Source organism: Leucopleurus acutus (assembly GCF_964270905.1).
Source record: "Leucopleurus acutus genome assembly, chromosome: 10".
Taxonomy (NCBI): domain Eukaryota; kingdom Metazoa; phylum Chordata; class Mammalia; order Artiodactyla; family Delphinidae; genus Leucopleurus; species Leucopleurus acutus.
Window position 1 is genome coordinate 33,277,554 of NC_139153.1, and position 26,002 is coordinate 33,303,555.

The 26,002-nt window shown below is 40.4% G+C and overlaps 1 protein-coding gene across 1 annotated transcript in view; it reads left to right on the forward strand.

The window, feature by feature from the left end:
• ERC2 (ELKS/RAB6-interacting/CAST family member 2) overlaps positions 1-26,002 on the forward strand; it is a gene marked incomplete at both ends in the record, with an annotated part of 834,864 nt that overhangs the window by 110,131 nt on the left and 698,731 nt on the right. The window contains 2 exons of the mRNA XM_082849011.1: positions 22,644-22,667; positions 23,309-23,725. Coding sequence (XP_082705137.1) covers positions 22,644-22,667; positions 23,309-23,725 — 441 coding nt within the window. The remainder of the gene's footprint in view (positions 1-22,643; positions 22,668-23,308; positions 23,726-26,002) is intronic.

Genomic DNA, 26,002 nt, shown 5'->3' on the forward strand with positions numbered 1-26,002 from the left:
TCTCTTACATGTCCAGGATTAGTAAGCAATTCAGTGTGGTTCCAGAGAGGGTCCTATTGGATAAGAATGCCATTTCTCATCCTATAGTTTAGCCTGGCCAGTTTATTACACTATGGTTGATTGGGTTGAGATTGTTGAAGCTACCTCAAGAGAAAGAAACCAGAGGTTCACTGGAGCTGAAACTGAAGCACTACTGGTATATAAGTTGGCTCTTCCTTTGGGCATTTCTTTGGCTTTCCTGCCCTATTCTTCCCTCTTTACTATCTACCTTCCACAGCCTTCTCCATGTTTATTTTGCTTCCTCAGAACTTGGGCTTCTCTGCGACTTTGGTTTGTCAAAGCCCCATATCCTCCTGAGGAATTCTTTGCAACTTTGCTTCCTCTGTTGACTGCCTCAGGCTCTCAGTTTCCAATTCCAGTTTTCTGAGAGACATACGATGGCCCAGTCAGGCCATGGGTGAGAGGCCTGTTCCTTGGTCCATTTAGCCACTGGACTGGGGGGAGGCAGGAGCAGGGCCAACTGACATGGAGCTTGGCTGTGGATGGACAGAGTTGCTTGGAGTAGGTTGTGACCAGAGCAAGTCATGATGGACATCTCTAGCTCATAATCCAGTCATTCATTCATTCTGTTTCTTACCTGGGAACGTAGCATTGGGGTTAAGAACTTGGGTCCCAAAGTCAGACTTAAATCTCAGCTGTGACTTTCCTCATCTGTAAAATGGGGATGGTAATCACACTCACTTCATAAAGTTGTTTTGAAGATGTGAGAAAATGCATATAAAGAGCTTAGCATAAGGCTCAATGCAGAGTAAGCACTTTTTAAGTTATTGTTTTTACATATAGTCCATAAATGAGCAAGACAAGTATAGCATCTGTCTTTATAGAGCTTGTAATCTAATTTTCATGAGCCACGCACAGCACTATTGACAATGCATTTATAATGTTTGGAGGACATCATATAGTTAATAAATTAATTTATGGAACAAATATTTATCGACCATCTACTAGGTGTGTGGCACTGTTTCTGGCACTGAGTGTACAGTTTTTAACAAATAGTCAAATCCCTACCCTCATGGAGCTCATGTCTAGTTAGAAGATAGACACACTGATTAAAGATAGATAGATGGTGGTAATGTCTAGTGATGCTATGTGGTATGAGGGAAAAGAATAGGATAAGGGAATAGAGAATGCCAGGGTGAATGTGAGGGGCCTAATTTACATGGAGTAGTTCATGATGACCTCCCTGAGGAAATGATGCTTGAGTGGGGAACTAAATAAAGTGAGGGAGGGACTCATTCAGCCATCTGGTGGAAGAGCATTCCAGTCAGAGGGAAGGGTGAGAGCAACAGCTTTGAGGCAGGAGTGTGCCTGGCATGCTCGAGGAACAGCAAGGAGGCTGGGGTAGCTGTAGCCTATTCAGTAAAGGTGAGAGTGGTGGGAAATGAGGTCTCAGAGGTAGCCAGGAGCCCGGGGTGATTTTTAATTTTTAAGTTTCCAACAGGCTCTTGTGTCTAAGGCTCATCTGGGCTTTTCAGATTGGCATGAACTCCTGGCTTGTCATTTTCCTCTGTGACCAAGGGCAGCAGACAGATGCTCATTTTGAAGCAGGCTGACTTGGAGATGCACAAAGGCTCATTAGAGTTTTGAACTATCTTGTGGACTATTGGCTTCTGAGACTGCAGCTGGTATTTCTCCCCACCAGGGTAGGGTGAGTCATGGTGGGGGGGAGGGTCTTGATAAATGTAAAGCCAGCTTCCTCTCTCATCACTACCACAGAGCTGCTTCCTTAGTCATCCTTTAATCTCTGTGTTCTGACCTCTTTCTCAAGGATTAAAATAGCCCAGCATGCTGCATCCAGTGTAGTTATTGTTGAGGGACAGGAAGTGTGCTAAGTGACTCACCACAAGTAAGAGGTGAACTGTTCAGCTGTGTCTGGGGCTGGCTGCTGCTGAGGATAGGAGGCCCACAGACTACCCTGACATAGCTGTAAGAGCAGGGCTATCTTCAATATTCCATGGTAACAAGAGGAAGAAGCGGGTATTTCCATCAGCAGACTCTTGGGAGTGTTTTACAGTAGATGTGACATTTGAGCTGTGATATTTCCTGATTCTCTGATTCAGAACGTGTTTCCAGAATGGTTTTAATTTCCTGCAAGAAGGCTATGACTCTTGCTGTAGTTGGGGCTGGCTGCCCTTAGGTATTGGTTATGCCAGTGGGAGGCAGGGATGGGCTATTTACTGGACATTTATTGCTTATTTTCTGTATATACAACATTGTTTTAGGTGTCTTTTATATCAGTTATCTATTGCACTGTAATAAATCAGCCCCAAACTTGGGGACTTAAAATAATATTTTTATTTGCTTATAGTTCTGAGGATCATTAATTTTGGCCTGACTTGGCTGGGCTCAGCTCGGTGGTTCTTCTGCTGATCTCTTTTAGGGTCATTCTTGAGGCTGCAGTCATCTGGTGATTTGACAGGAATGTTTGGTTTAAGATGGACTCTGTCACATGTTTGGTGCTGCCTTTTGGTTGGGTCTTTTTTTAAAAATTTTAATTAATTAATTTATTTTTGGCTGCGTTGGGTCTTTGTTGTTGCATGTGGGCTTTCTCTAGTTGCAGCAAGCAGTGGCTACTCTTTGTTGAGGGCTTCTCATTGCGGTGGCTTCTCTTGTTGTGGAGCACGGGCTCTAGGCACACGGGGCTTCATAGTTGTGGCTCATGGACTCGAGAGTGCAGGTTCTGTAGTTGTGGCGCATGAGCTTAGTTGCTCCGCGGTATGTGGGATCTTCCTGGGCCAGGGCTCGAACCCATGTCCTCTGCATTGTCAGGTGGATTCTTAACCACTGTGCCACCAGGGAAGCCCCTGCTTGGATCTTTCTTCTCATGGTCTCGTAGTCTTAAAGAGGGTATCTTGGGCTTAATATCAAGAGGGCAAAAGTCTGAGCTCCAAGTATGGTTTCCTCTGTCCTTTTGGGTGGTTCTTTCCCTGGCCTCAGGCAGTTTATTCACACACATTTGATGGTTAATAGCTGAATACTTAAGGGGGACCCTCTGCAGCTCTCTGCCCTGTGAACTTTAGTTGCCTTGATCTTTCCAGACTCCTCCCAAACTAGGGAGACTATAGGTCTTTGCCTGGGACTCTCCTCCTTGTGCTGCAGCCTGGACATTGTCTTCAGGCAATAGGCTGGGGCAGTTATAGTGCTCACCTCTTTTGATTCCCATCTCTCAGGGATTACTATTCTTTTTTTAACATATTTTTAAAAATAAATTTATTTATTTTTGGCCTCATTGGGTCTTCATTGCTGTGCGTGGGCTTTCTTCAGTTGCAGCAAGCAGAGGCTACTCTTTGTTTTGGTGCGTGGGCTTCTCATTCCGGTGGCTTCTCTTGCGGAGCACAGGCTCTAGGAGCGTGGACTTCAGTAGTTGTGGCATGCGGGCTCAGTAGTTGTGGCTTGCGGGCCCTAGCACGCAGGCTCAGTTGTGGCACGTGGGCTTAGTTGCTTCACGGCACGTGGGATCTTCCCAGACCAGAGATCGAACCTGTGTCCCCTGCATTGGCAGACGGATTCTTAACCACTGTGCTACCAGGGAAGTCAGGGATTACTATTCTTGAAACCATTGTTTTATATGTTGTCTAGTTTATTAGTTGTTTCAGGCGAGAAAATTATTCTGTCTCTATAACTCCTTCTTGGCTGGAAGCCGAAGTCTCAAGAGGTTGAAAGTGAAGTGGTGAGTTGTCTTGAGGCCTTGGCTTGGAACTCACAGACATCACCTCTGAATTCTGTTAATCAAAAGACACCCAGGGGGTGGAGAAATAGATTGGACTTCTTGATGGGAGTGGTAGCAAAGTTACATTACAAAAGGACATGAGGATAGGGATGGGAAGAGTGAAGTCCTGTTTGCAAACACTACCCAACTGTGTGTGGGCAGGTAGGATTAATAAGATGACAGCTATCATTTGCCAGCCTGATGCTATGAACCAGGCCCTGTTTGAAGCACTTTATGCACAGCTTATCCTAATAACATTGTGAAGTGTTGTGAACTTTGTAACATGGTTCATATGTGGAACTAGTGTAACATTGTAAAGCTCATCCTACAGGTGAGGAAACTGCCATTCCCCTAGGTTAAGTGATTTGCCTGGGGTTTTGTGGCTTCCATTCCTGTGTGATTTCATGCCTGTGTTCTGAATCCATCCTTTCACTTTCAACTTTCCTGTGTTTTTAAGTTTTAGGCATATTGCTTATAAACAGATATAGCAGCATTAAAAAATGCCAAAAGATGATTTCTGTCCTTTTAGGTGGTAAGTTTATTCCATTTACCTTTATTGTAATTACTGATGGATTTGGATTTATTTCCACTGTTTTATTTTGTGCTTCCTATTTGCTCTCCCTTTTCTAGGTCGATTTTGTCTTTTTTTTGATTGTTTGCATTTTCTTTATTCTCCTTTCCTACAGATTTGGAAGTTATATTCTCTATTCTTTTAACTATTACATTTGAATTTTAACATGTGCACTTGAATTCAAGTCTAAAGTTAACCTGTTTATCTTAGTTTTCTCAAAAAAAAAAATCCATGAAGAATTTGGAATATTTTAACACCAACCATTTGCCTCCAGTCTTATATGTTTTTCTTTATATATCTCCCTGGGGATATGATAGTGTTGTATTGAATACTTTCCAGTCCCCTTTGAAATTAGGCATGGCCATGTGACTTGCTTTGGCCAGTGAAGTATGAGAAACAGAAAGCTTCAAGAGCTAGTGTGTAGTTCACCATATGACCTGTAGCAGTTGTTGAAGCAAGTTTTGAGATGAGGTCCTTGGGGGGCTACAATGGGCAGAGTCCTCCTGCTAACCTCTGAAGGATATTTAGCATCAGTGAGAAATAAACATTTGCTGTTTTAAGCGATAGAGATTTTGGGTTTGTTACCACAGCATAAGTTGATCACCTGATTGATAAACTCCTGATTCCGTCCAAATTAGTTGTCATCATTATTATTGTTTTATATAATCAGTGCTTAGAATTACAACATTTACCATATTTATTTGATCACCTGTCCTTCATTCGTATCAATACTTCCTTCTAGATTTTTCTTTTTTCTTGAAGTACATATTCTAGAAGTTCCTTAATGTTCTTTGTGGTGTGCTGGTAAATGTTTAACAGCTGGTTCCCTGAGGACAAAAGAGCCTGGTTTTTAGTGTTTGCTGTTTTCCATCGTGTAAATACTCCCACCATGGCTGATTTCAAGTAACCAACATATTGTCAACTGACTCTCAAGAGTTCAGAAAATTTGGCTCTTATGAGCTAGTATAACACACTGCTATTTCAGGTGGTTTATGTTAGTGGTAAACTGTTTTTGTCTCAAGATACCTTTATTTTCTCTTCATTCTTGAATGGCAGATTTACTGGGAGTAAAATTCTAAGGTTGAAAGTGTTCTCTTAGCAGTTTCAATCTTTTGTTATCGAAATAAAATTGTTACTTTCTTGAAGTCTATTGTCATCTTGCATTATTCCTTTGCAGTTAATCTATTCCTTCTCTCTGGTTGCTTTTAAAACCTTCTCTTTATGCTTGATGTTCTGTAGTTTTGCTTTGCTATACTTGGATGTGAGTTTAATTTTACTTGTTTGGATATATTTTGCTTCCCTCAATCTTTAATGAATTTTAGAAAATTTTTAGTCATTCTTTCTTTGAATATCATTTGATCTTTGAGATTCTGCATGATCTGGGTTGAAAGACTGTACTTCCAGAGCATTTATTTTTGCAGGTATCACCTTGGGATCATTTTTATATTTATTTCTCCACTTTAGGCACTGGAAAGTGAACCCCATATTCACATGAAGGTAGACCCTTGGAGAAACTAGTTTTATCTTGTCCCAAGTCCAGAATTCAGGCTGTCATCTACCATTTCACAGATCCAGTTTTCTGGAGGGGGTCTCAGCTTTAACTTGCCCAGAGCCTGTTCTGGCACTCTTCTAAGGCTGTTAACCCAAGCTCACTCTCTCTGCCCCTGCCTTGAGCCCTTGACAGACAAACCCTCAGCTCCTTTCACTAATCTGATTTTTAATTTTCCTTTTTGTTTTTGGCTCCCAAGGATTTCTCTTACTTTCATGCATGGTCACCTATGCATGCAATGAGGTATTTTTGTTTGATTTTGTATTTTCTCTAGCTTTTCCTGGTGTTTATAGTTACCTGTCCTGTAACTTGGATTATTCCAATACCTTCCTCATTGGTTTCTTTGCCTCTAACCTTCCTTTCAGGCTATCTTCCAACTGTAAAATATCCACCCCTATGTCTCCCCTAAACTTTAGTATATGTGTCCCTTTTAAAGTAAAAATAAAAAAACGTTCTTGTAGACCATTAAGAATATTTATGACAACCATGGGGAAAATCTTATTTTCTGAAGATATTTTCCAAATATCTTTACTCACATGTCACATTGGTGAGGAAGTATGACTGACTACTTGTCTATCCTGCATGAAATTAATACCCTCGTACCATTTTCATGTTTTATTTATCGGTTAGGGTTAGGGTTATCAGCACTATTTCCTGATATGCTATACTTCTATTTGTTTACTGATTGTCTCCCCTTTTTAGATTCTAAGTTCCATGAGGTCAGGTACTTGTCTCTTTTGCTCATTGTTACATGTCCGATGCCTCGTATTGTGCCTGGCACATAGTAGATGTTCAGTAGATATATTTTGAATGAATGAATGAAACATAAATTGTTAGCACAGACAAAAGTGGTGTCTTAATTTTAAATAATTTTATTTTTATTATCATTAAAATTAAAGAAATTTCAAATTTTTATGAAACTCATGGACCTCTGAGAATGCATTCATAAGCGTGGCTTGTAACGTGCAGTATTAAACAGTATTTACATCACTTTCTGAAGTTCACATCCTTTTCATGACATTTGAGTCCTTTATCGATGAGCACTGCCACCTTTGTAGCTACCTCCTGCCACTCTTGATGGTGTATTCTTTTCCTACCCAACATGCCATGGTTTTTCCACACGTACAGACTTTAGTCATGTCCTTTACCCTGCCTGGAATACCTCCCCTTTTTGCCTCTGGAAAATTTTCCTTTGTTCTTAGTCCCCACTCAAAGTTCACATCTTCTGTGGAGTTTCTTGTGCTCAAACCAGATCGATGCCTCCTTCCACTGTGCTGCCTCAGCACTTCGTATATGCTCCCTTATGCTCACATCCCTTTCTGTCCTGATTATTGGTCTACACATTTGTCACTTCCTCTTGACTAAGAGCTTCTCAAGGCCAAGGACAACGTCTCCTGCTTTATCTGACCTTGAATCCTCAGTGCCTTAGCATAGTGCTTATCACACTTAATCAGTGCTCAGTAAAAGTGAGTTGAGTGAATGTTGCCTGGGAGTGGTTGTGGCAGAAATTAATGACCACAGACTCTCTGACTGGACTCAAATGAAGGAAGGCAGATAGCAGATTTGATGGGAGATTGTGTTAGCATCCTTAAAAAAGCTTCTTTCAAAAAAAAGACTTCTTTCTGAGGAAGTAAATAAATGTTATCTTGCCTAGAGTTTATTGAATGACTTGCTAAATAACCTTTAAAGGTACTTTCTAGCAAAATGGTTTTTCACTATTCATAGTAATTATAACATGAAGAGAGGTTGTTTATTAAATTCATAAACTGTACTAAGCTACATATGTAGCCATATATAGATATAAGTATATATATACATTTACATATATACATAAATATAAAATTATTCACAACTACAAGTGTATCATCCTCATTTTACAGTGGAAGAACGTGAGGGCAAATTATTTGCCAGAGATTAAACAGTATAGACATAAACAGTGGTAAATCCAGTTCTTGCTTGAGTCCAGGACTCGGGCACTTAACTGAAATCCACACTAGATTTCAGTAACTCCTCTAATAACAGAATTTCCCTTGCCCCTTTAAAAGGTGACTTAAAAGCTTATTTAAAGGAATAAGTGAGGAGTCTCTTTGCAGACACTGTAAACTCATCCTATGTTTATTTTTTCCTCCTTTCTAAAATCAATAAAGCCTGCAATTCTTTCCACTCTTATTTCCCTTTAGATTTTTAAACTAAAGAAACAAAACCTTTAAAGATACAGCAAAAAGTTCCACTCATTTCATAGGCCCCCATCTTCATTGGTTTTGTACAGCAGCCTTTTTCTACTCCACAGCTAAGGACTCAAATGATGGTGAAAGGGACAATCATGCATTTTAAATAATGTGCAGATGCATAGATTCAAGAGAGCCATTGGCCTCCCTGTAATTTGCTGAGGGCTCTGGTATGTTGAAATTTATGTAACCCAGAACTAATAGTTTATCTTATTAGGAAAAACGGCAGTAGGACTTGGAGTTACTAAGGTTTTACATTCGGACTTGCTTCAATTTAAATTCTTCTTGCATTCAATAATGCTTTTGTTCAGGGCACCAGCAGTGTCTGCACTGTTAGACACACTTTCTTTATATCCCTGTTAGACTTGATAGGTTAGCTCTGTTCCAGACTCAAATTTGAAAGCCATTTTCCTCCCTTCCCAACTTTAAAAGTCTCAAATGAATTATAAAACAAAATAAATACCCAGGGATGAAAAAAGTACTTTGCAAGTCCTTGTTTAAAAATAATTTTTACTATCCTTTTGGAGAAACTTCTATTCACTTTCACTGGTTTAAAGATTTGAGAAGGGCTTTTAAAGCATATGAAATGTATCCGTATGCTCATGAATGTGCTTACATGGGTTTCTGAGTTTTTGCTAAGGAAAGCTTTTGTTATTAATAATCTGTATAAAATTATCCAGATAAAATAAAAATAACCTCAAATTGATATTATTCAGGACTGGTATTGAGGGATCTTATTTCTCAGCCATATAAGGTATTCTTCCAGCGATGGTATCTGTAAAAGAACCCTTCCTTCCTTTCTGGTTTTTGCTTTGGCTTTCTCAATGATAACATGGATCTCCTGTGACTTATCATTATATTTTCCAGGTTCCTAAGTGGCCCCTTCATTCTTGACATTTATCTCACATTTTTGGAGGGGGAAATTCCTCTAAACCTTTTTAAAGTCCTGAAGCTCTCAGGTGGAAGAATGCTAAATCTTTTCAAATTCTCTAAAGGTATTGTTTAAGAAGTCCTTTCAGAGAGAAGAGTTACTTCATCTTTGTTGGAATTAATGATCTGTTCCAACTCCTGAAGTCCTGGAGCCACTGGGGTATGGAGTGTGGTTACGGCAGCTGCACCATCGGTGGTATGTGGTGGAAGGGATGTGTCTGGGCCAAACATGTTTGACTCCAGTGTGGAAATCTGGCTCGTGGCAGCTGTTGGACATGCCCTGACACTAATTATGTGGTAATGGGATCCTTCTGCAGTTTGGTGACCAAATAAGACTGGTGCGTGGGGCTATATGGGAAAGACCAGGACAAAACAATGTGCTGTGAGTTTGGTGTCTGGGCTTTACAGCTAGCAGTGCTGCCATCTCTGCTGTGACTTTGGGTGAGGAGTGGTTCCTCTCTTTGGGCCTCAGTTTATCCTCCTATAAAATGAAGCAAAAATAATTATTCTTCTGATCCCTTTCATCACTAATCTTCAGTGATTCTGTTGTTAAATATTTGCTGTCTTTTTTTTTTTTTTGCGGTACGCGGACCTCTTACTGTTGTGGCCTCTCCCATTGCGGAGCACAGGCTCCGGACGCGCAGGCTCAGCGGCCATGGCTCACGGGCCCAGCCGCTCCGCGGCATGTGGGATCTTCACGGACCAGGGCACGAACCCGTGTCCTCTGCGTCGGCAGGCGGACTCGCAACCACTGCGCCACCAGGGAAGCCCCTTTCAAAGTATTTTATTTGATATTGAAATGTTAGCATCTGAAGTGGCCAAGCCAAAAAATTTCCTCTGGGTTAAAGGTTTTATTTGTGTATGACACAGCCAAACATAATTTCACACCCCCTCCCCCCCACTCTACTGTTGTTTCTTTCCATTACATTTTGGGTTTGTATATTCCTAACAATGGCTTTTAAAAATGATGGCTTCCTGTGGATTGGAATGGGACTTGCTAAGTATTAAACATGCATTATCTGTTTAACTTTATCATGGTTTTGTGAGATGTTTGTATTATTAGGAGCTTTTTTTTTTTTTTTTTTTGCGGTACGCGGACCTCTCACTGTTGTGGCCTCTCCCGTTGAGGAGCACAGGCTCCGGATGCGCAGGCTCAGCGGCCGTGGCTCATGGGCCCAGCCACTCCGTGGCATGTGGGATCTTCCCGGATCGGGGCACGAACCCTTGTCCCCTGCATCGGCAGGCGGACTCTCAGCCACTGCGCCACCAGGGGAGCTCCGGGAAGCCCCTTATTATTAGGGGTTTTTAAAAGAGATAGAAAGTGAAATCTAGAGAACAGAAGTAACCTGCCCACCCAAGGCTGTGGGACTCTGTAGCTAGTGAGTGATCCGATTGACCCCGCAGCTAGTGAGTGCCCAAGCTGGAGATTGACCCCAAACTGTTTGACATCAAAGACAGGGTTATTAATTGGGAGTATTATTCTCAATCAAATATTTAGGACTTTCACTGTCAAATTAATTATTCCTTTATTTCCTCCCGGAAGTCTATAATTCTCTTTAAGTTTTCCATTCTCTTAACTCATGTCTGTTGTTGGGTGTCAGAAGCTTGAATTAGCATGGTTATGTTTGTACCATGGAGATCACCCAAGTCTTGTATATATTGCTGTTTAGGAATTCCTTGCCCTGAATAAACATAACCACAGCACTATTATGTTATTCATATTTTGCTTCTTTAATTATAACAGCAATTGTAGTATTGATAGATTCTTTTTGGGGTCTCTGCCCACCTTTAAACAAATATCCTTCTCTTTTGAGTAGCTCCTGATGAGCAGTGTCACCTGCCACAACTGATTGATTCATGGTGGACACCTGGCCCATGCCAGGACCATTTTGTCTTCTGTCCTGGGTATTTACAATTTGGAGCAAAGAACTGTTGAAACCAAGTCACAACTTCTTGCAGAGATTCCTGTTGTGTCCTGCTTGTTTCTTTTCCTGGGTTTTGTTTTCACAATTGCTGTTTTGATTCAGGGAGATACCCTGATATCTTTCTCATACATTCTCTTCTTTGGCTTAAGGTAGGCCAGATCAGTTTCTGTTGCTTGGAACTCAAAGAATATTAACTAATCTAGCAGTGATGAGACATGGCAGGTGTCTTAGTTTCATTCATGCTGCTAAAAAAAAAAAAAAATGCCATAGCCCAGGTGGCTTATAAACAGCAAACATTTATTTCTTACGGTTCTGGAATCTGGGAAGTCCAAGATCAAGGTGCTGGCAGATTTGGTGTCTAGTGAGGGCCTACTTCCTAGTTCGTGGGCAGCTGTTTTCTCACTGTGCCCTCACAGGGTAGAAGGAGCGGGAGAGCTCTCCCAGACCTCTTTTTATAAGGACAGCATTCCCATTCATGAGGTCTCTACCCTGAAGACCTGATCACCTCCTAAAGGCCCCACCTTCCCAAGTACAGTCACATTGGGGATTAGGTTTCAACATAAGAATTTTGGGGGGACCTAAACATTCAATCTATAGTAGTAGGCATTCAAAAATTATTCTTAGAAAAAATATTTGCAGAAGGCATCCATAATGCTCCCACCTGCTGTCATTTTTAACAGTTTTATTAAGATATAACTCATGTATCATAAAAATTCACCCTTGAAAAGTGTACAGTCTGGTGATTTTTACTGTATTCACTTAAAACATTTTCATCACCTCCCCCCAAAATCCCATACCCTTTAGTAGTCTGTCTTTATTCCCCTCTCCCCCAGCAATGATCATTTTGATATATTTTCTTCTAGATTTTTTTCTTGTCTCTTCATTTTACATACTATGGTATGTTGGCCATATTTTTATTTATGGGATATGGTATATTCATTCTCTCTGTTATAATATAAAATGTATATATGGGGCTTCCCTGGTGGCACAGTGGTTGAGAGTCCGCCTGCCGATGCAGGGGACACGGGTTCGTGCCCTGGTCCGGGAGGATACCACATGCTGTGGAGCGGCTGGGCCCGTGAGCCATGGCTGCTGAGCCTGCGCGTCCGGAGCCTGTGCTCCGCAACAGGAGAGGCCACAACAGTGAGAGGCCCGTGTACCACAAACACACACACACACACACACACACACACACACAAAAGTATGTATATAAAATATTAAAGATCATAGGCATTGTGTGGATACAATAGTAATCTTACCTTTACGCCAGAGAAAGAAATGAAGATGTAGGCCTTTTAATAAAATGGAAAAACTTAGGGAGTTTAAGTGATTAGGCTACTTAGGACCCAGTATATTCACATTTTCCTTATATACTGTTCAAGTTATAGTTTGTAAAATAAGGTTCATCTCAGACTCCTCATGGTTTTCACAGTCACTTAAAATTCCACCGAGAGCACAGTAGCATGGATATGCTACTTAAAAGTAAAAATGAATAAAATAGTTGAATGTAAAGCCTAGTACTTGGCATTTTAGATGAGTCTTTAAAGATTCCTTCAGATTGACTTTAAATAACAATAACAGAAATAATGGTATAGAATTAAAATTCAGATATTATATATCATTAAAAAATATATATAATAATGTATAACCATATACTATATAATATATGTAACATATATTTTATATAATAAAATAGATATTATGTATATAATAATAATAATTATATTTATATTTAACCTGGCAGGCTTTTTTTTTTAACGTATAATACATATATTTATTGTACCTATGAGGTGTGTTCTCTTTGGGAAGTACAAAGCTATTTGAGACATGGGTTGTTCATTTTTTTGTTTTCCCACAAATACTGTGACCCTTTGAGCAGGAAGGTCTATATTTTACTAACATCTAGAGCCAGCAGCTAACACGGTGTCTAAGATGTCAATAAATATGAAATAGATAAATGAACACATTTTTAAGGACTTGGAAAGGAAACTTAGTATATTGCCTGTCAGAGAGCACATAGTTCAATTAAGGTTGAATGAATGAATGAACGAATGACCCTCTTTGTCTATTTTATCTAGTATTGTCTTGTATTAAGGGGCACTACTCATAGTTTACTCAGTTTTTATTAATCACACAAACTGACTTTCTAGTGTGCTCCTTAGGACTGTACTACAGTACTATTTTCATGATGTTTTCCTTCCCCACCTTTCAATTACCAAAAATTTCTTAAAGCAATAATACAGCTGAAACTTCTTGAAGTCCAGAGAAGTACTTCTCAAACCTTTATGTGCCTACAGATTACCTGGTAGTCTTGTTAAAATGCAGATTCTGATTCTGCAGTTCTGAGTGAGACCTAGATTCCACCTTTCTTTTTTTTTTAGCAGTCATGTTGCTTTATTTTTTATCTTTTATTTATTTTTTTATACAGCAGGTTCTTATTAGTCATCCATTTTATACACATCAGTGTACACATGTCAATCCCAATCTCCCAATTCATCACACCACCACCCCCAGAGATTTCACCTTTCTTACAAGATCCCAGGTGATGCTGATGTTGCTGGTCCAAGGGTCACATTTTGAGTAGCATGGAGGTCAGTTATCCCCCCTTCCCAGGGGTGGAGTGAATCGAGAAGCAGGAGAGTACTTAGGAAGTATCTCTCCTCATGAAAAATTGAATAACAAGGATTAGAGTTTGAGCAAATCATGTGGTCAGAGTAGGGAAAAACTAGTAGTTCAATGCTTGCCACCCAGCTATTTGCAATGATATTAATTTAGGTCCTCTTACTTTTTTTAGAAATACTTAGGTGGTAAGCAGTTTTGTTAAGTGAACATGTTGAGGTGAAGAGGAGGTGACAGGGAAGGAAATTGCAGTAAAGATTTTAAAATGTCATTTACACTGAAGATTTGCTAAGCAATTAAAAGGAAAGAACTATCCACTAACTGCATGTGGCTGTGACTATTAATAATTGGAAAAGTTCCAATTTTAACCATCATTTTTATGATTGCATGTTTGGGGTTGCTTCTCTAAACACATTTAAAAAATATCAATATTTCTTAAATTTGTATCTTTTTTTTTAGCTGTAACAGGTTGAGCAGTGTCAACATCAGGGGATGCCACTGTCTTTTAGCTGCTTATATATTACTAGATAATAGTAGGGAAAGAACCCTGACCTTCAAAACAAATCGTTGGTATTCCCTAGAGCCGCTTAAAGAGTTATTTATAGACAAGTTAATAGGAAATCAGTTCCATCCATCTCTGAGTTGGTCTTAAAACAACTGTTTCCTGTTTTCCCTTATTTAAAAAATGCCAAAGTACTTAGCATTTTGTTTCCCACTGTTGCATGTATTTGATGGTCAAAAATTTATGTTTGTTTCTTTTCAATGAGAGGAGGAAGGAGACACATTTTAATTCTGGACCTCTAGCCACCACCACTGTCTCAACAGCAATGATAGCAGTGAACATTTATTGAGCACTCATTATGTGCCAGGCCCTGTGCTTCATGCTTTATGGGAACTTGTTCACTTTGATGAGCGTCTCATGTTGTCTTTGTGCACATCCTGTAAGTTAGTTATGAGGATTATTTCCTGTTTATGGATGAATAATTTGATGCTCACAGTACTTAAATAATTTGTCCAAGGTGACATAGGCTGTCATAGGTAGCTATAGGATTCAAAACCCTGCTCATCACCACTGCTCTTGGAAGCCCAGACAAGTTTGGTGATTTTATCCAGATCATGTAATAGGTTAGTAGCAAAGCTGGAATTAGAACTTAAGTCCTTAACTCTCAGCTCAGTACAGTATTCCAGTACTGTGCCACCTTATAGTATTGGTCTGTAATGAAAACCAGAACTCCTTCTTGCTTACAAAAGCAACTGCCAAGAGGGCTTTCGCATGTATACTTAGTATTATGAATTTTGGCAAAATGTCACATGTTATCAACCAAAGTGGATTCTGCAGTTATCATGGATAGTGCATCTGTGTGAGGATCCCAGGATACTGGTGCTTTGGTGCTTTAAAAAAATCACCTATCAATATTCTCTATTAGCTATGTGCCTATTCTACCCTAAAGGAGAAAGCCTAGACCATGTGTTCACATAATAATTTTTAATACTTTTCTCAGCAGAGCAACTCTTGAACAGTCCACTGGGGCTACATGTTTTTAGCCAATGCCTGCTGTGTGTCTTTTCACACACATGACACAGCCCATGGAAGGTTTGAAGCCACGAGGAATGCTGCACATCCTGCAAGCAGGATTATGGAAAAAGGAATCAGAGAACCTGCCCTTAATATTTGATTTGAGACAAGCTGGAAAATGATAAATAGGAAAATAAAGTCATAGGAGAAGTAGATCAGGCCAAGTTGTCTGAAAAGAGATTCTCTTTTCTTTGAAAGAGTATGTTAAGCCCTTGCTTGAGAAGGAGTATGGATTTATTTTTAAAAAGTTCAAGACTTTTGGATATAAGCCAATTCATATTTTTATCAAGCTCAGAGACGGTTTTCATAGCAATGAAACCCTAAACTGCTTTGTAGTAGAAAACTTTATCATTTTTTGTTTTTTCCCCATAGTGTGGAAAAGAGCTTAAGGTCACAAATTTTTTCAAATCTGCCAGGAACTCATATTTTCTATGTTTGGGGATAAGACACAGTAGATTCTAAACATCTGGCTAGTCCCTACGTAAATAATTGTGTGTTCCATGCACATCATACATATATAATTATATTTTCATTCTATTTTCCTTTTTTGTGTTTTAGACATTCTGATATCTGGATTAGATTCTGACTCCAGTAGCTATTAGAAGTGAGTCTCCTAAATGTTGGCTAAAGCAAAGTATATCTCCCCCCCTTTTCCATATAAACTCAAGTATGGCTTAGTTTCTTATATTTTCATTGTTCTCCTTTTTTCAAAATTAAGTGACTGTGGAAGCCTATAAGAGTTGTGTAAAATGAAGTTCTATAGTATTTTCAGAGCAAGAGAGACTTTAGAATTGGCTGGAGGAAATGTCTATTTTAGACCCTGGACCATGTTTGCTAACGATGTGATTGCAGTAGAATCCCTTAAGCCAGTTCAATTTATTCTCTTGTGAAGTGGACATAGTTCTGGCAGCTTTGGAGCAGTATTGTCAGATGAGTGGGCTGGTGGACGTGAGGAATTTTGAGTTTTGGGGGAGAGAACAGGACAGAGTAATCTGAGGCCAAGGATACTCTTCCTACTCTCCCCTCCCTCCGCAACTCTCCCCCCACCCCCAGGCTAACAACAGCAAAGCAAAGAATGGAAGCCGTTCTCCATCACGTTGTTTCCCTGTGCTGACCTTTGGGTGAACAGTTTCCTTTCTGGTCTTCATCTTCCTATCCATATTTTACTCGCTATTTATTGGGTACCTATTATGTGCTAGAGTAGGGGGTATGATACAAATCTGGCCCAGAATCTGCCCTTGAGGTGCTCACTTTTCTCTTTCTTTCTTGGAGGTTTCCCTTGCTTTTTTGTGAGCACAGCAATGCTTTGAAAGATATATTTGCCTTTATCCGACTATTGAGTACTAGGAGGTCCTATCAGAAAATTAGCCTGCCATAACTCCAGAAACAGAAGCCCTTATGACCTCCTTTATTGTCTGAGACTTGGAATCAATTGGACGGACTCATCTCTTTAGCTCCCATTCTGTTTAAGTGTATTTAACAGACAGGGCAATGATTGTAAACTTTTTTCCTTCCGTGGACTGGAGATGGGGTTAAGCCTTTTCCAGGACAAATTTCAAAGTATGTAATTAATTGTGTGTGGGGAAGATGAAAAAGAACTGGGTTAAAGGCCAGGTATCAGGATAAATATGATGCATTGTGTTTTCACTCCTAACAGAGTGACTGCAGAGAGGAGCCTGGATGCCTGTTGTCACAGCTGCTTTTGCTTTCTTCTGTCGTGTCCTCAGTGGTCAGCTGTGGATAAGGGAGTTTGCCTTTTCAGCTTTGATTGAGGACAACTGGAGAATGATCCCACAATCAGGGTGGGGAGTAAAAAGCTTTCTGAATATTCATCCAACCATAGACTCACTTTCGTGCTTGAAGGGAATTAGCTGTTTTGCCACCTGTTCCACCTGTGCCATAAGTGCCAAGTGGATAGAATTTTGATTGGGACCCAGGCATGAGGTTGGATCACCTGGTGATGTCCCCTTCCGATGCAGGTGGACATTGGAAGGGCTTCTCTCTTCTAATATGCAGTGGAATGGAAGCAACAGAAGGAGTGGTTGAGGCTTTGGGAAGTTGAGACCACAGTGATGACTGGGAGATTCCAAAGAGATGGCTCCTGGATACATCCTTGCAAGTTGTGGGTTTGTAGGTACCTGATGTAGGTAACAAACTGAAATGAATTCTCTTGATTATTGATCCAATGAAGTTTAAGTGGCTGCCTTAAAAGAAATGTGCTTTTGTGGTTGAAAAGTGGGAGACGATTCAATTCCAAGGAATTGAATAATCAAGGAAGCGGGGAGATTGAAACCTGTGCATCTTTTAAAAATTTTTTAAAAATCTTTTGACTCTTAGAGAAAGTGCTTTGGCTTTGCCAGAGTTTTCACTTGTACTGTTGTATCTTGATCTTTTAGAGAGAATTTTTTAAGATTGAGCTTGTCTTCTAATAGCTACTCAGTAGCTACTACTAATTGCAGGGACTTAGAAAGGAGGTCTCAGTAAATTATCCTTGGAGTGTCCCATGCTATTTAACTATTTGATGGGACCAGTAATGCAGAGGGGAAATGATTTAGGTTATCTCTTATCCTAATGAGAAATAGGAAATGATCTAGGTTCTCTCTCATCCATATGAGACACCACTGCTATTTCCTAAGTTGTCAAAGTGGAGAGCCACCCCTTTTGGTCTACTCTTAGGGTTACTAGAATACATACCAGGATGGAGTCCAAGATCCCAGAAAGATTCTGGCTTTAGCAGTGTGCTTGTGTGCTCTTGGACCTGTCATTTAACCTGTGTGGATCTGATTTTTCTCATTTGTAAAATGAAGTTAACAAGCTAATCTTTAAGGCCTCTGTGAGCTCTAAGAATTTTGATTCCATGCCATCAGCATGTCAGGTGGGTCTCATCTTTCAGAATGTGGGTTTTTGTGATGTTGTCACAGCATACTCTAGCCTATCCTGATTGATATAATTGATTATTGTCTACCTGGTACTTTCTAGAGCTTTATATGTATTAACTCACTTAATCCTTAAAATAACCTTATGCAGTAGGAATTACTACTCTCACTTTTACAAATAAGGAAACAGACAGAGAGAATATTATTTTCAGTTGGTTTTTTATTGAAAGTGCTGTTATATTTTAAAATTGAAATTGTCTATGTTAAGTATTCAACTAGAGATGAGTATCTGGTAAATAATTTTTGAAACTTGATTGAGTTAACTCGCTTAAAAGTAAGGCAATGAAGAGGGGAGAGAAAGCGGGGCGGGGGGTGGGGAGGGGAGAGAGAGCAAGAGAGAGAGAGAAAAAGAGTGTTTTAAAATCTCTCCCCATCCTCCGAAGCAGAAGGATGATCAGTGTTCTATAAGGCACATTAATTATGCTCAAGAATCCCTTCTTAGGAACAAGGAGATTCCTGCTTAATTTAAATATCTTTTTTTTTTTTTTTTTTCGGTACGCGGGCCTCTCACTGTTGTGGCCTCTCCCATTGCGGAGCACAGGCTCCGGACGCGCAGGCTCAGTGGCCATGGCTCACGGGGCCCAGCCGCTCCGCGGCATGTGGGATCTTCCCAGACCAGGGCACGAACCCGTGTCCCTTGCATCGGCAGGCGGACTCTCAACCACTGCGCCACCAGGGAAGCCCCTAAATATCTTAAAAGAGAATGAAAACTAAATGACATACGGATTTGAGAAATTTTTGAACACTAAATTTTAGGTTGATTATCAGATTGTGTTTGGTCATGCTGAAGTCATTCAGTCACTAATAAAATGATTATCTGGAAAGTAAATTTTCTTAATGTACAAACTGGAAGTATCCATCCTGGCAACCTCTGAGAAACAGGTTGGTTAGGATGGCTAATTTTTAATTTTGAGAATTGCTATAACTGTCAAAATTGCCTGCCTGTCTGCTCTCACCACTCCTGCCCACTTCCCTATTCTTTTCTTCAGCCATCCTGAGTATTTACACCAATTCAGAGGTCAGGTTGTGTAGTGGTTCATGCAGGGGTATTGGGGTCAGACTTTCTGGATGAACACCTGGCTGTGCCACTTACCTAGCTGGGTAACAGTACAGGTTGCTTAACCACTTTGTGTGTTCATGTTCTCATTTGTTAAATGGAGTTCATAACAGTGGCTGTCTCACTGGTGGTTGTGAAGATTAAAAATGCTTAGAACTGGGCCTGGAGTGTGGAAGCACTCTACAGATTTTTGCTATTACTGTTCATTAATAGATCTAGTCTGTCTTTGCCTCTAGGCTTTTGTACTTTCTCTACTCTTTCCATCTTTCTTCACGAAGTTGACTCATTTATTCTTCAAGACATAGCTCAGTGGTAGCTGTTGGTTTGTGGGGGGTATTTTCTTACACGTCTCTAGCCTGGGTTACACCTTCTCTGCATTTCTAGCCACCTGGCTATGACTTATGTCGTGTTGCTACTATTGGTTTACTTGTCCACATGGATTGGGAGCATGGACCACTTCTTTTCCTTTCATTTCTTTTTTTAAAAAAATTCATCAGTATGAGGAAGACACTGGGTAAATGCACATTGAACGGATAAATAGACTGATTTTTTTTCCTTCCGTTCCTCTTTCTTTTTCTCTCTCCTTTTTCATTCTTTTTTTTTAAAAAATTTATTTATCTTAGGCTGCGTTGGGTCTTCATTGCTGTGCTCCATGGCATGTGGGATCTTTCCCAACCAGGGCTCAAACCCATGTCCCTGGCATTGGCAGGCGGTTTCTTAACCACTGTGCCACCAGGGAAGCCCTCCTTCTCATTCTTTTTTTCTACTTCTCTTCCTTCCTTTCTTTCTACTGAACTTACTCCTTCCCTTCACTCTCAAACCTGGCACTTGATGCGTTATCTTAGTTATTCCTCACAGGCACTCTATGAGGTAGGCATTATGATTAGTCCCATTTTGCGGGTTAGGAAACAAAGGATCAGGGCAATAGGCAACTTGCCCATCCAAGGGGGCAGCCGCCTTAACAGACTTATCTTCCAATGTTGCTGTCTTTGCTCAAAGCACTACGGCAATTTTTTGGGGGGAGGGGAGGGAATTCCCTTCTGGCTAGTAGTTTATTAACTACATAAAAAAATCCAATCTTATTTTTGGTCACTCTCAGAAAAGATGATTTGTAGTCTGATCATCCTGATTCATCGTGTTTGTCTCCAGATAAACTTGGATTGTCTCAGAAATCCAAGCCACTCTAAAAGGACAAAGATTTGCCCTTGTCAGGAATGTTTAAATGACTTGAAGACAGTTGCACTGTCCCAAGAGGCTTGGCAGCAGCCACATCAGTGGGCTGAAGACGGTTGATACTCCTGTGAACTTTGGTGTGGTTTAGGGATGGGGGGTGGTGGAGGAAAGTCACATTACCTTACAATCCCACCTCATGGGTTTTTTTGACAGCTTTATTGAGATATAATTTATGTACCATGCAATTCACCCATTTAACATGTAAAATTCATTGGTTTTTGGTATATTCACAAAGTTGTGCAACCAACATGACTGTCTAATTCCAGAACATTTTCATCATCCCCCAAATGAGGGATGGAAGGATGACTACCATACCCTTTAGCAGTCATCCTGCATTCCCCTCAACCCCCCAGCAATCACCAATTTATTTTCTGTCAGTGGGTTTGCTTATTCTGGATATTTCCTGTGTAATCATATAACATGCGGTCTTTTGTAACTGGCTTCTTTCACATGGCATAGTGTTTTTTTTTGTTGTTTTTTTTTTTTTTTTTTGCGGTACGCGGGCCTCTTACCGTTGTGGCCTCTCCCGTTGCAGAGCACAGGCTCGGGACGCGCAGGCTCGGCGGCCGTGGCTCACGGGCCCAGCCGCTCTGCGGCATGTGGGATCTTCCCGAACCGGGGCACGAACCCGTGTCCCCTGCTTCGGCAGGCGGACTCTCAACCACTGCGCCACCAGGGAAGCCCAGCAGTGTTTTTAAGATTCAACCATGTTGCTGTGTGTATCAGTACTTCATTGCTTTGTATGGCTAAATGATACTCCATTGTATGCATATACCACATTTTATTTACTCATTCATCGGTTGATTGACATGTTTTGTTTCCACTTTTTGACTATTATTAATAATGGTGCTCTGAGTATTTGTGTATGAATCCACTGCTGAATGGGTAAATACAATGTGGTAGGTCCCTATAATGGAATAATATTCATCTATAAAATGAGTGAAATACTGATCCATGCTGCAACATGGATTAACCTTGAAAACATGCTAAGTGAAAGAAACCACTTATTGCATGATTCCGTTGGTGTGAAATGTCCAGAACAGGCAAATCCATAGAGACAGAAAGTAAACTAATGGTTGCTAGGGCCTGGGGGTAGGGAGGGAGATGGGGGGTGACTTGTAGAGGGTACAGGGTTTCTTTTGGGGGTGATGAAAATGTTTTAAAATTTATTGTGTTTATGATTGTAGAACTTTGTAACTATACTAAAAAGCACTGAATTTTACTTTTACTTTATAGTAATTTTGACAGGGGTGAGTTATATTTTAAAAAATTTATAATCACCATCATTAAATACATATCAGTTTCTTACTCTGCATTCAGTACCCTGGGAGACGCTGTGGCACACAAATGAGAGAGAGTAGTTGTTCCTTGTGCTCTAGGAATTTCTCATTGGATGATCCTAAGTGGAAAGTTGAAGTGGATACCAACAAAGAGTTTAATTAATGCATCACTAGGTGCTAGTTTCTGGGTACAGCCCACACTCAGAAAAATCTCAACCCCTCTGGGTGTCAGCTGTGGGAATTCAGAAGGATTTCCCAGTGTGGACTCCTCCAGTATTTATGTAACTTACACATAGTATTATCCATGCCTTACAACACTGTGAGTTCCCTTCAGGCAGGACCTGTGCCTTACGTCCATCTTGATTCCTGTACTTAGCATTGTGTCTGGTCTGCATGGGGAGAATGTGTCTGGTGAATGGATGAGTAACTGTTTTGGAAGCCCCTTGGTTTCTTCCTAGGACAGAAATGCCTTCAGCTTATGGCTGCCTGCTCTGAGCCTGGGGGTTGCCCCTGTTGGGAAAGTGTTGCTGAATTCACCTGTCTTCATGCAAGGGTTTCTTTTCTCACAAGTGGTAACTATTTTGTTTCTCTGGCACTTTCACTCTGGTTTTGGCTAAAATGGTGACCTGGAATGACATGGGGGTACTTCTGGAGTGTTGTGCTTTCCTCCCTGGTAATACAACCAAGATATTGGGTTCTTGGGTCAGTGAGATTTAGGAAGACAAAAGGTGGAATAAACCTCATTTTGTTTCTTTTTTAAAATCACATTTATCAAGCATCAGTGCTATAAATTCTGTGTAGCTTATGGGTCTTTGCTGCAGTAAGAAACTGTTTTTCTTTTTTCTTTTTTTTCTCTGTGAAGGTACTTTGTGTTGATTAAGTTCTTTCTGTTAAATATCCTTTGCTTGCACTGGACTTTTCTTTGTGTTGATTTTTGCTTCGTTTTTCTTTCATTTCCCATGCTGTTCAGCTACTGGATGCCAGAAGAACCAAGGTTTGTCCACTCTTTGCAGCTCGTTTGTTTTGCTCTGCACAGCCTCACCCCCTTGTGTGTTTGAGTGTCTCTGTCTCTGTCTGCATTTGTTCCCTTTTGCTTGCAGATGCAGTAATCCTGTTTACTAAACCTGTTCACAGCTTTATTTGTAAAAATAAAGTCCTCGTTTGTGTCTACTTGTAGTGGATGCTATTATTTTTATTTTTAAATGGACATGCACTTAATCACAGAAAATAATGGATAGTAGAATAAAGAACACCTTAGAAAACAGGGAATACTGAGTCTGGAGCATTGTGGGTGTGAAGAAGGTGTGTTTGTGAAAGCTTCCCTTCTAACCCTTTCCACTCCTAAATTAAAACCCTGTAGATGTATAATTTACCTTGTGACTGACACTAATATACTGTTTCTATGTATGTGTACATTTCTCTTAAGACATTCAGAAAGCATCATTGAATTAATTCCCCCTCTCCATGTGCTGTCCCATGCTTCTGAAGTCACCCTGGAGGACTTCACGGCTGGCCCTCTGGACTTCATGATTAACATTCCATCTTCATAGTGTGGTAGCAGCAAATAGCGTTCGGCATGTCCATTGACTTTTTCCCCCTTCTTTCTCCTCTCCTGCTCCGTCTTTCTCATCACAGCACCTGCAGTTGACAATCCAGGCCCTTCAGGATGAGCTGCGAACCCAGAGAGACCTCAACCACCTCCTGCAGCAAGAGAGTGGCAACCGAGGAGCAGAGCACTTTACCATCGAACTGACGGAGGAGAACTTCCGGCGGCTCCAAGCTGAGCATGACAGACAGGCTAAGGAACTGTTCCTATTGAGGAAGACCTTGGAGGAAATGGAGCTGAGAATCGAAACACAGAAACAGACCCTCAATGCCCGAGATGAGTCGATTAAAAAGCTTCTTGAGATGTTGCAAAGTAAAGGTTTGCCGTCCAAAAGTCTTGAGGATGACAATGAACGGACACGTAGGATGGCAGAGGCTGAGTCTCAAGTCAGCCACTTGGAAGTGATTTTAGACCAGAAAGAGAAGGAAAACATACATCTTAGAGAGGTAAGGACATTCACTTTATTTTCCCAAAGCCGTATTTTACAAGTTAAAATACGTTAAATATGTTAACAAGTTATTACCACAGGTTGAAAGTTATCTATAGCCTTAACCAAATTGCTGTTGTCATCTGTTTTATAACCTTCCTGTCTGCTTATCACCTTTAAACTGGAATTTCGCATTAGTCTTTTTTTCCCTATGCCCACCACACATATGTTCCATTATGATTCAACACATATTCAGGACCCAAGTGTGTGCAGCACATGTCAACTCTAAGGTGGTTTACAATTGCTTTCCTACAGATGGCCATTGTTTCAGGGCCTTTTAAATGCACTACTGGTTAAATTTTAGATGTTTATTAAGTATCCTCTTTTTAAAGGAGCAAAATGAATAGGTGATTAGCAAAACAATGAGCATAAATACTTTTATAGCTGAATTGGGGGTGGGGTTTTCAGAAAGTAAAGCCTAAGGATATTTCTGGAAAGAATGGAAAAATGTGCCGACCAATTTTGAACGTTTAGATAATCTTTGTCTGCATTTACATTCATGGACAGAGGGACATGAATGTTCCAAGGACAGAGGGTTCCAAGTTTTCTGAGAGTGTGTTTTGCACTTAGTTAAATTATTTGAAGTTTAGCCTCTCTGGCTTGCCACCACCATTGAATGTTGGGAGGCTCAGATATCTGAGAATACGTAGTTGGACAGATCTTAGAAAGAATGTGGGTGACAGCCAAGGTTTGAAATTTTTATAGCAGTTCCTTGCTACTATGGTGGATGTGGATCTCAATAGTACCATGTAGGCAAAATGCTGTGGCAGACACAGAACTCACAGAAAACAGGAAGCAATAAAATGGTATTAAGTATATTTCCAAAATATTCTGCAGCCATAAATAAGAATTCGAAAAGACATTTGCTTTTAGACCAAACTAGATTTCTTGGCATTATGTACCTTTTTGGATGGGCAGCGCTTCCAGTGAGTCATTTGTTTGGTTGTTCAGAAAACAAGGCTTTCGTGTTGGGATTTGGTAATGCAGGTGCTCCCAGGAGTTTTCTCTGATATAGACTGTATTTGCTTATAACATTTGAGTAGACTTTTGTGTCTTCAGATTTAATATCCTCCATGCTTATTCTCCTTGGTTTTGTTTTCATGAGACCTTAGCTACATGTTTGGGAAGTCAAATGGCTTGGTTTCACATTGAGATGCTTAAAGATATGTTTTGTTGGGTCTGGTCTTCCTATCTGTATTCCAAGACTGTGAATGTGGTGGGAAGACTTCTAAGATCCCTACCTCTTGGAATTCATATCCTTATGTAATCTCCTCTTGAGTTAAGGCTGAACCTAGTGATTTGCTCCTAAACAATAGAATGACAGAGGTAATGGAATGCTGATGTCACTTCCATGATTAGGTTACTTCCATCTTGTTAGTACACCCTGTTGCCTTCTCGCCTTGCATGCTTTGATGAAGCAAGCTACCATGTTGCAGAGGCCCGTGGGTAAGGAACTGTGGGTAACCTCCAGCTGACACCCAGTGAGGAACTGGGACCCTCATCCGAACAGCCACAAAGAACTGAAAACTGCCAACAATCACTTAGTAAGCTTGGAAGTGGATCTTTCCCCAGTCGAATCTTTCGATGAGACTTCAGTTCCTGGGCTGACAACTTGGTTGCAGCTTTCTGAGAGACAGTGAAGCAGAGGACCCAGCTGAGCTGTGCCCAGTTTCCTGCTCCAAAGGAACTGTGAGATAATAAATGTGTGTTGTTTTAAGCTGCTGAATTTTGGGATAATTTGTTATACAGCAATAGATAGCTAATACAGTGGAGCAGAAACTAATCTCTTTCTGTCTTACTCCATAGACTTTCCATTTAGTTTACAGAAGACAAGCAGTGATTACTGGCATGTTATCATTGCATGTAGAGTGTCTGTGGATTTTGAAATTTTGATTGTGTTATCTGAAAACTGTGGTTGGTAGATTGCTATAGTTTAAAAAAGCTGCTGCTTTATTTTGGGTTCCAAGGGATCATGTTGGATGTATAGCAAGGCTGTGATACCAGAGAAACCTCTATCTGCAGCATTGACCTTCACTCCATTTTGGGATCTTGGGGTCAGGTAGTCAGTCTGAATAGATTCTGCTCACTGGTAGCACTTAAATAGATGGTGCCTTGATTCTGTTTTAGTATATCTCCGTTTAAATGAATGTAAACACAATTTGGTTTGTGTTTTATGAGATTAGTTGGTCCTTACGATGGTCTGGCATGAATATGTCATGTTTAGAGCCTTAAACGT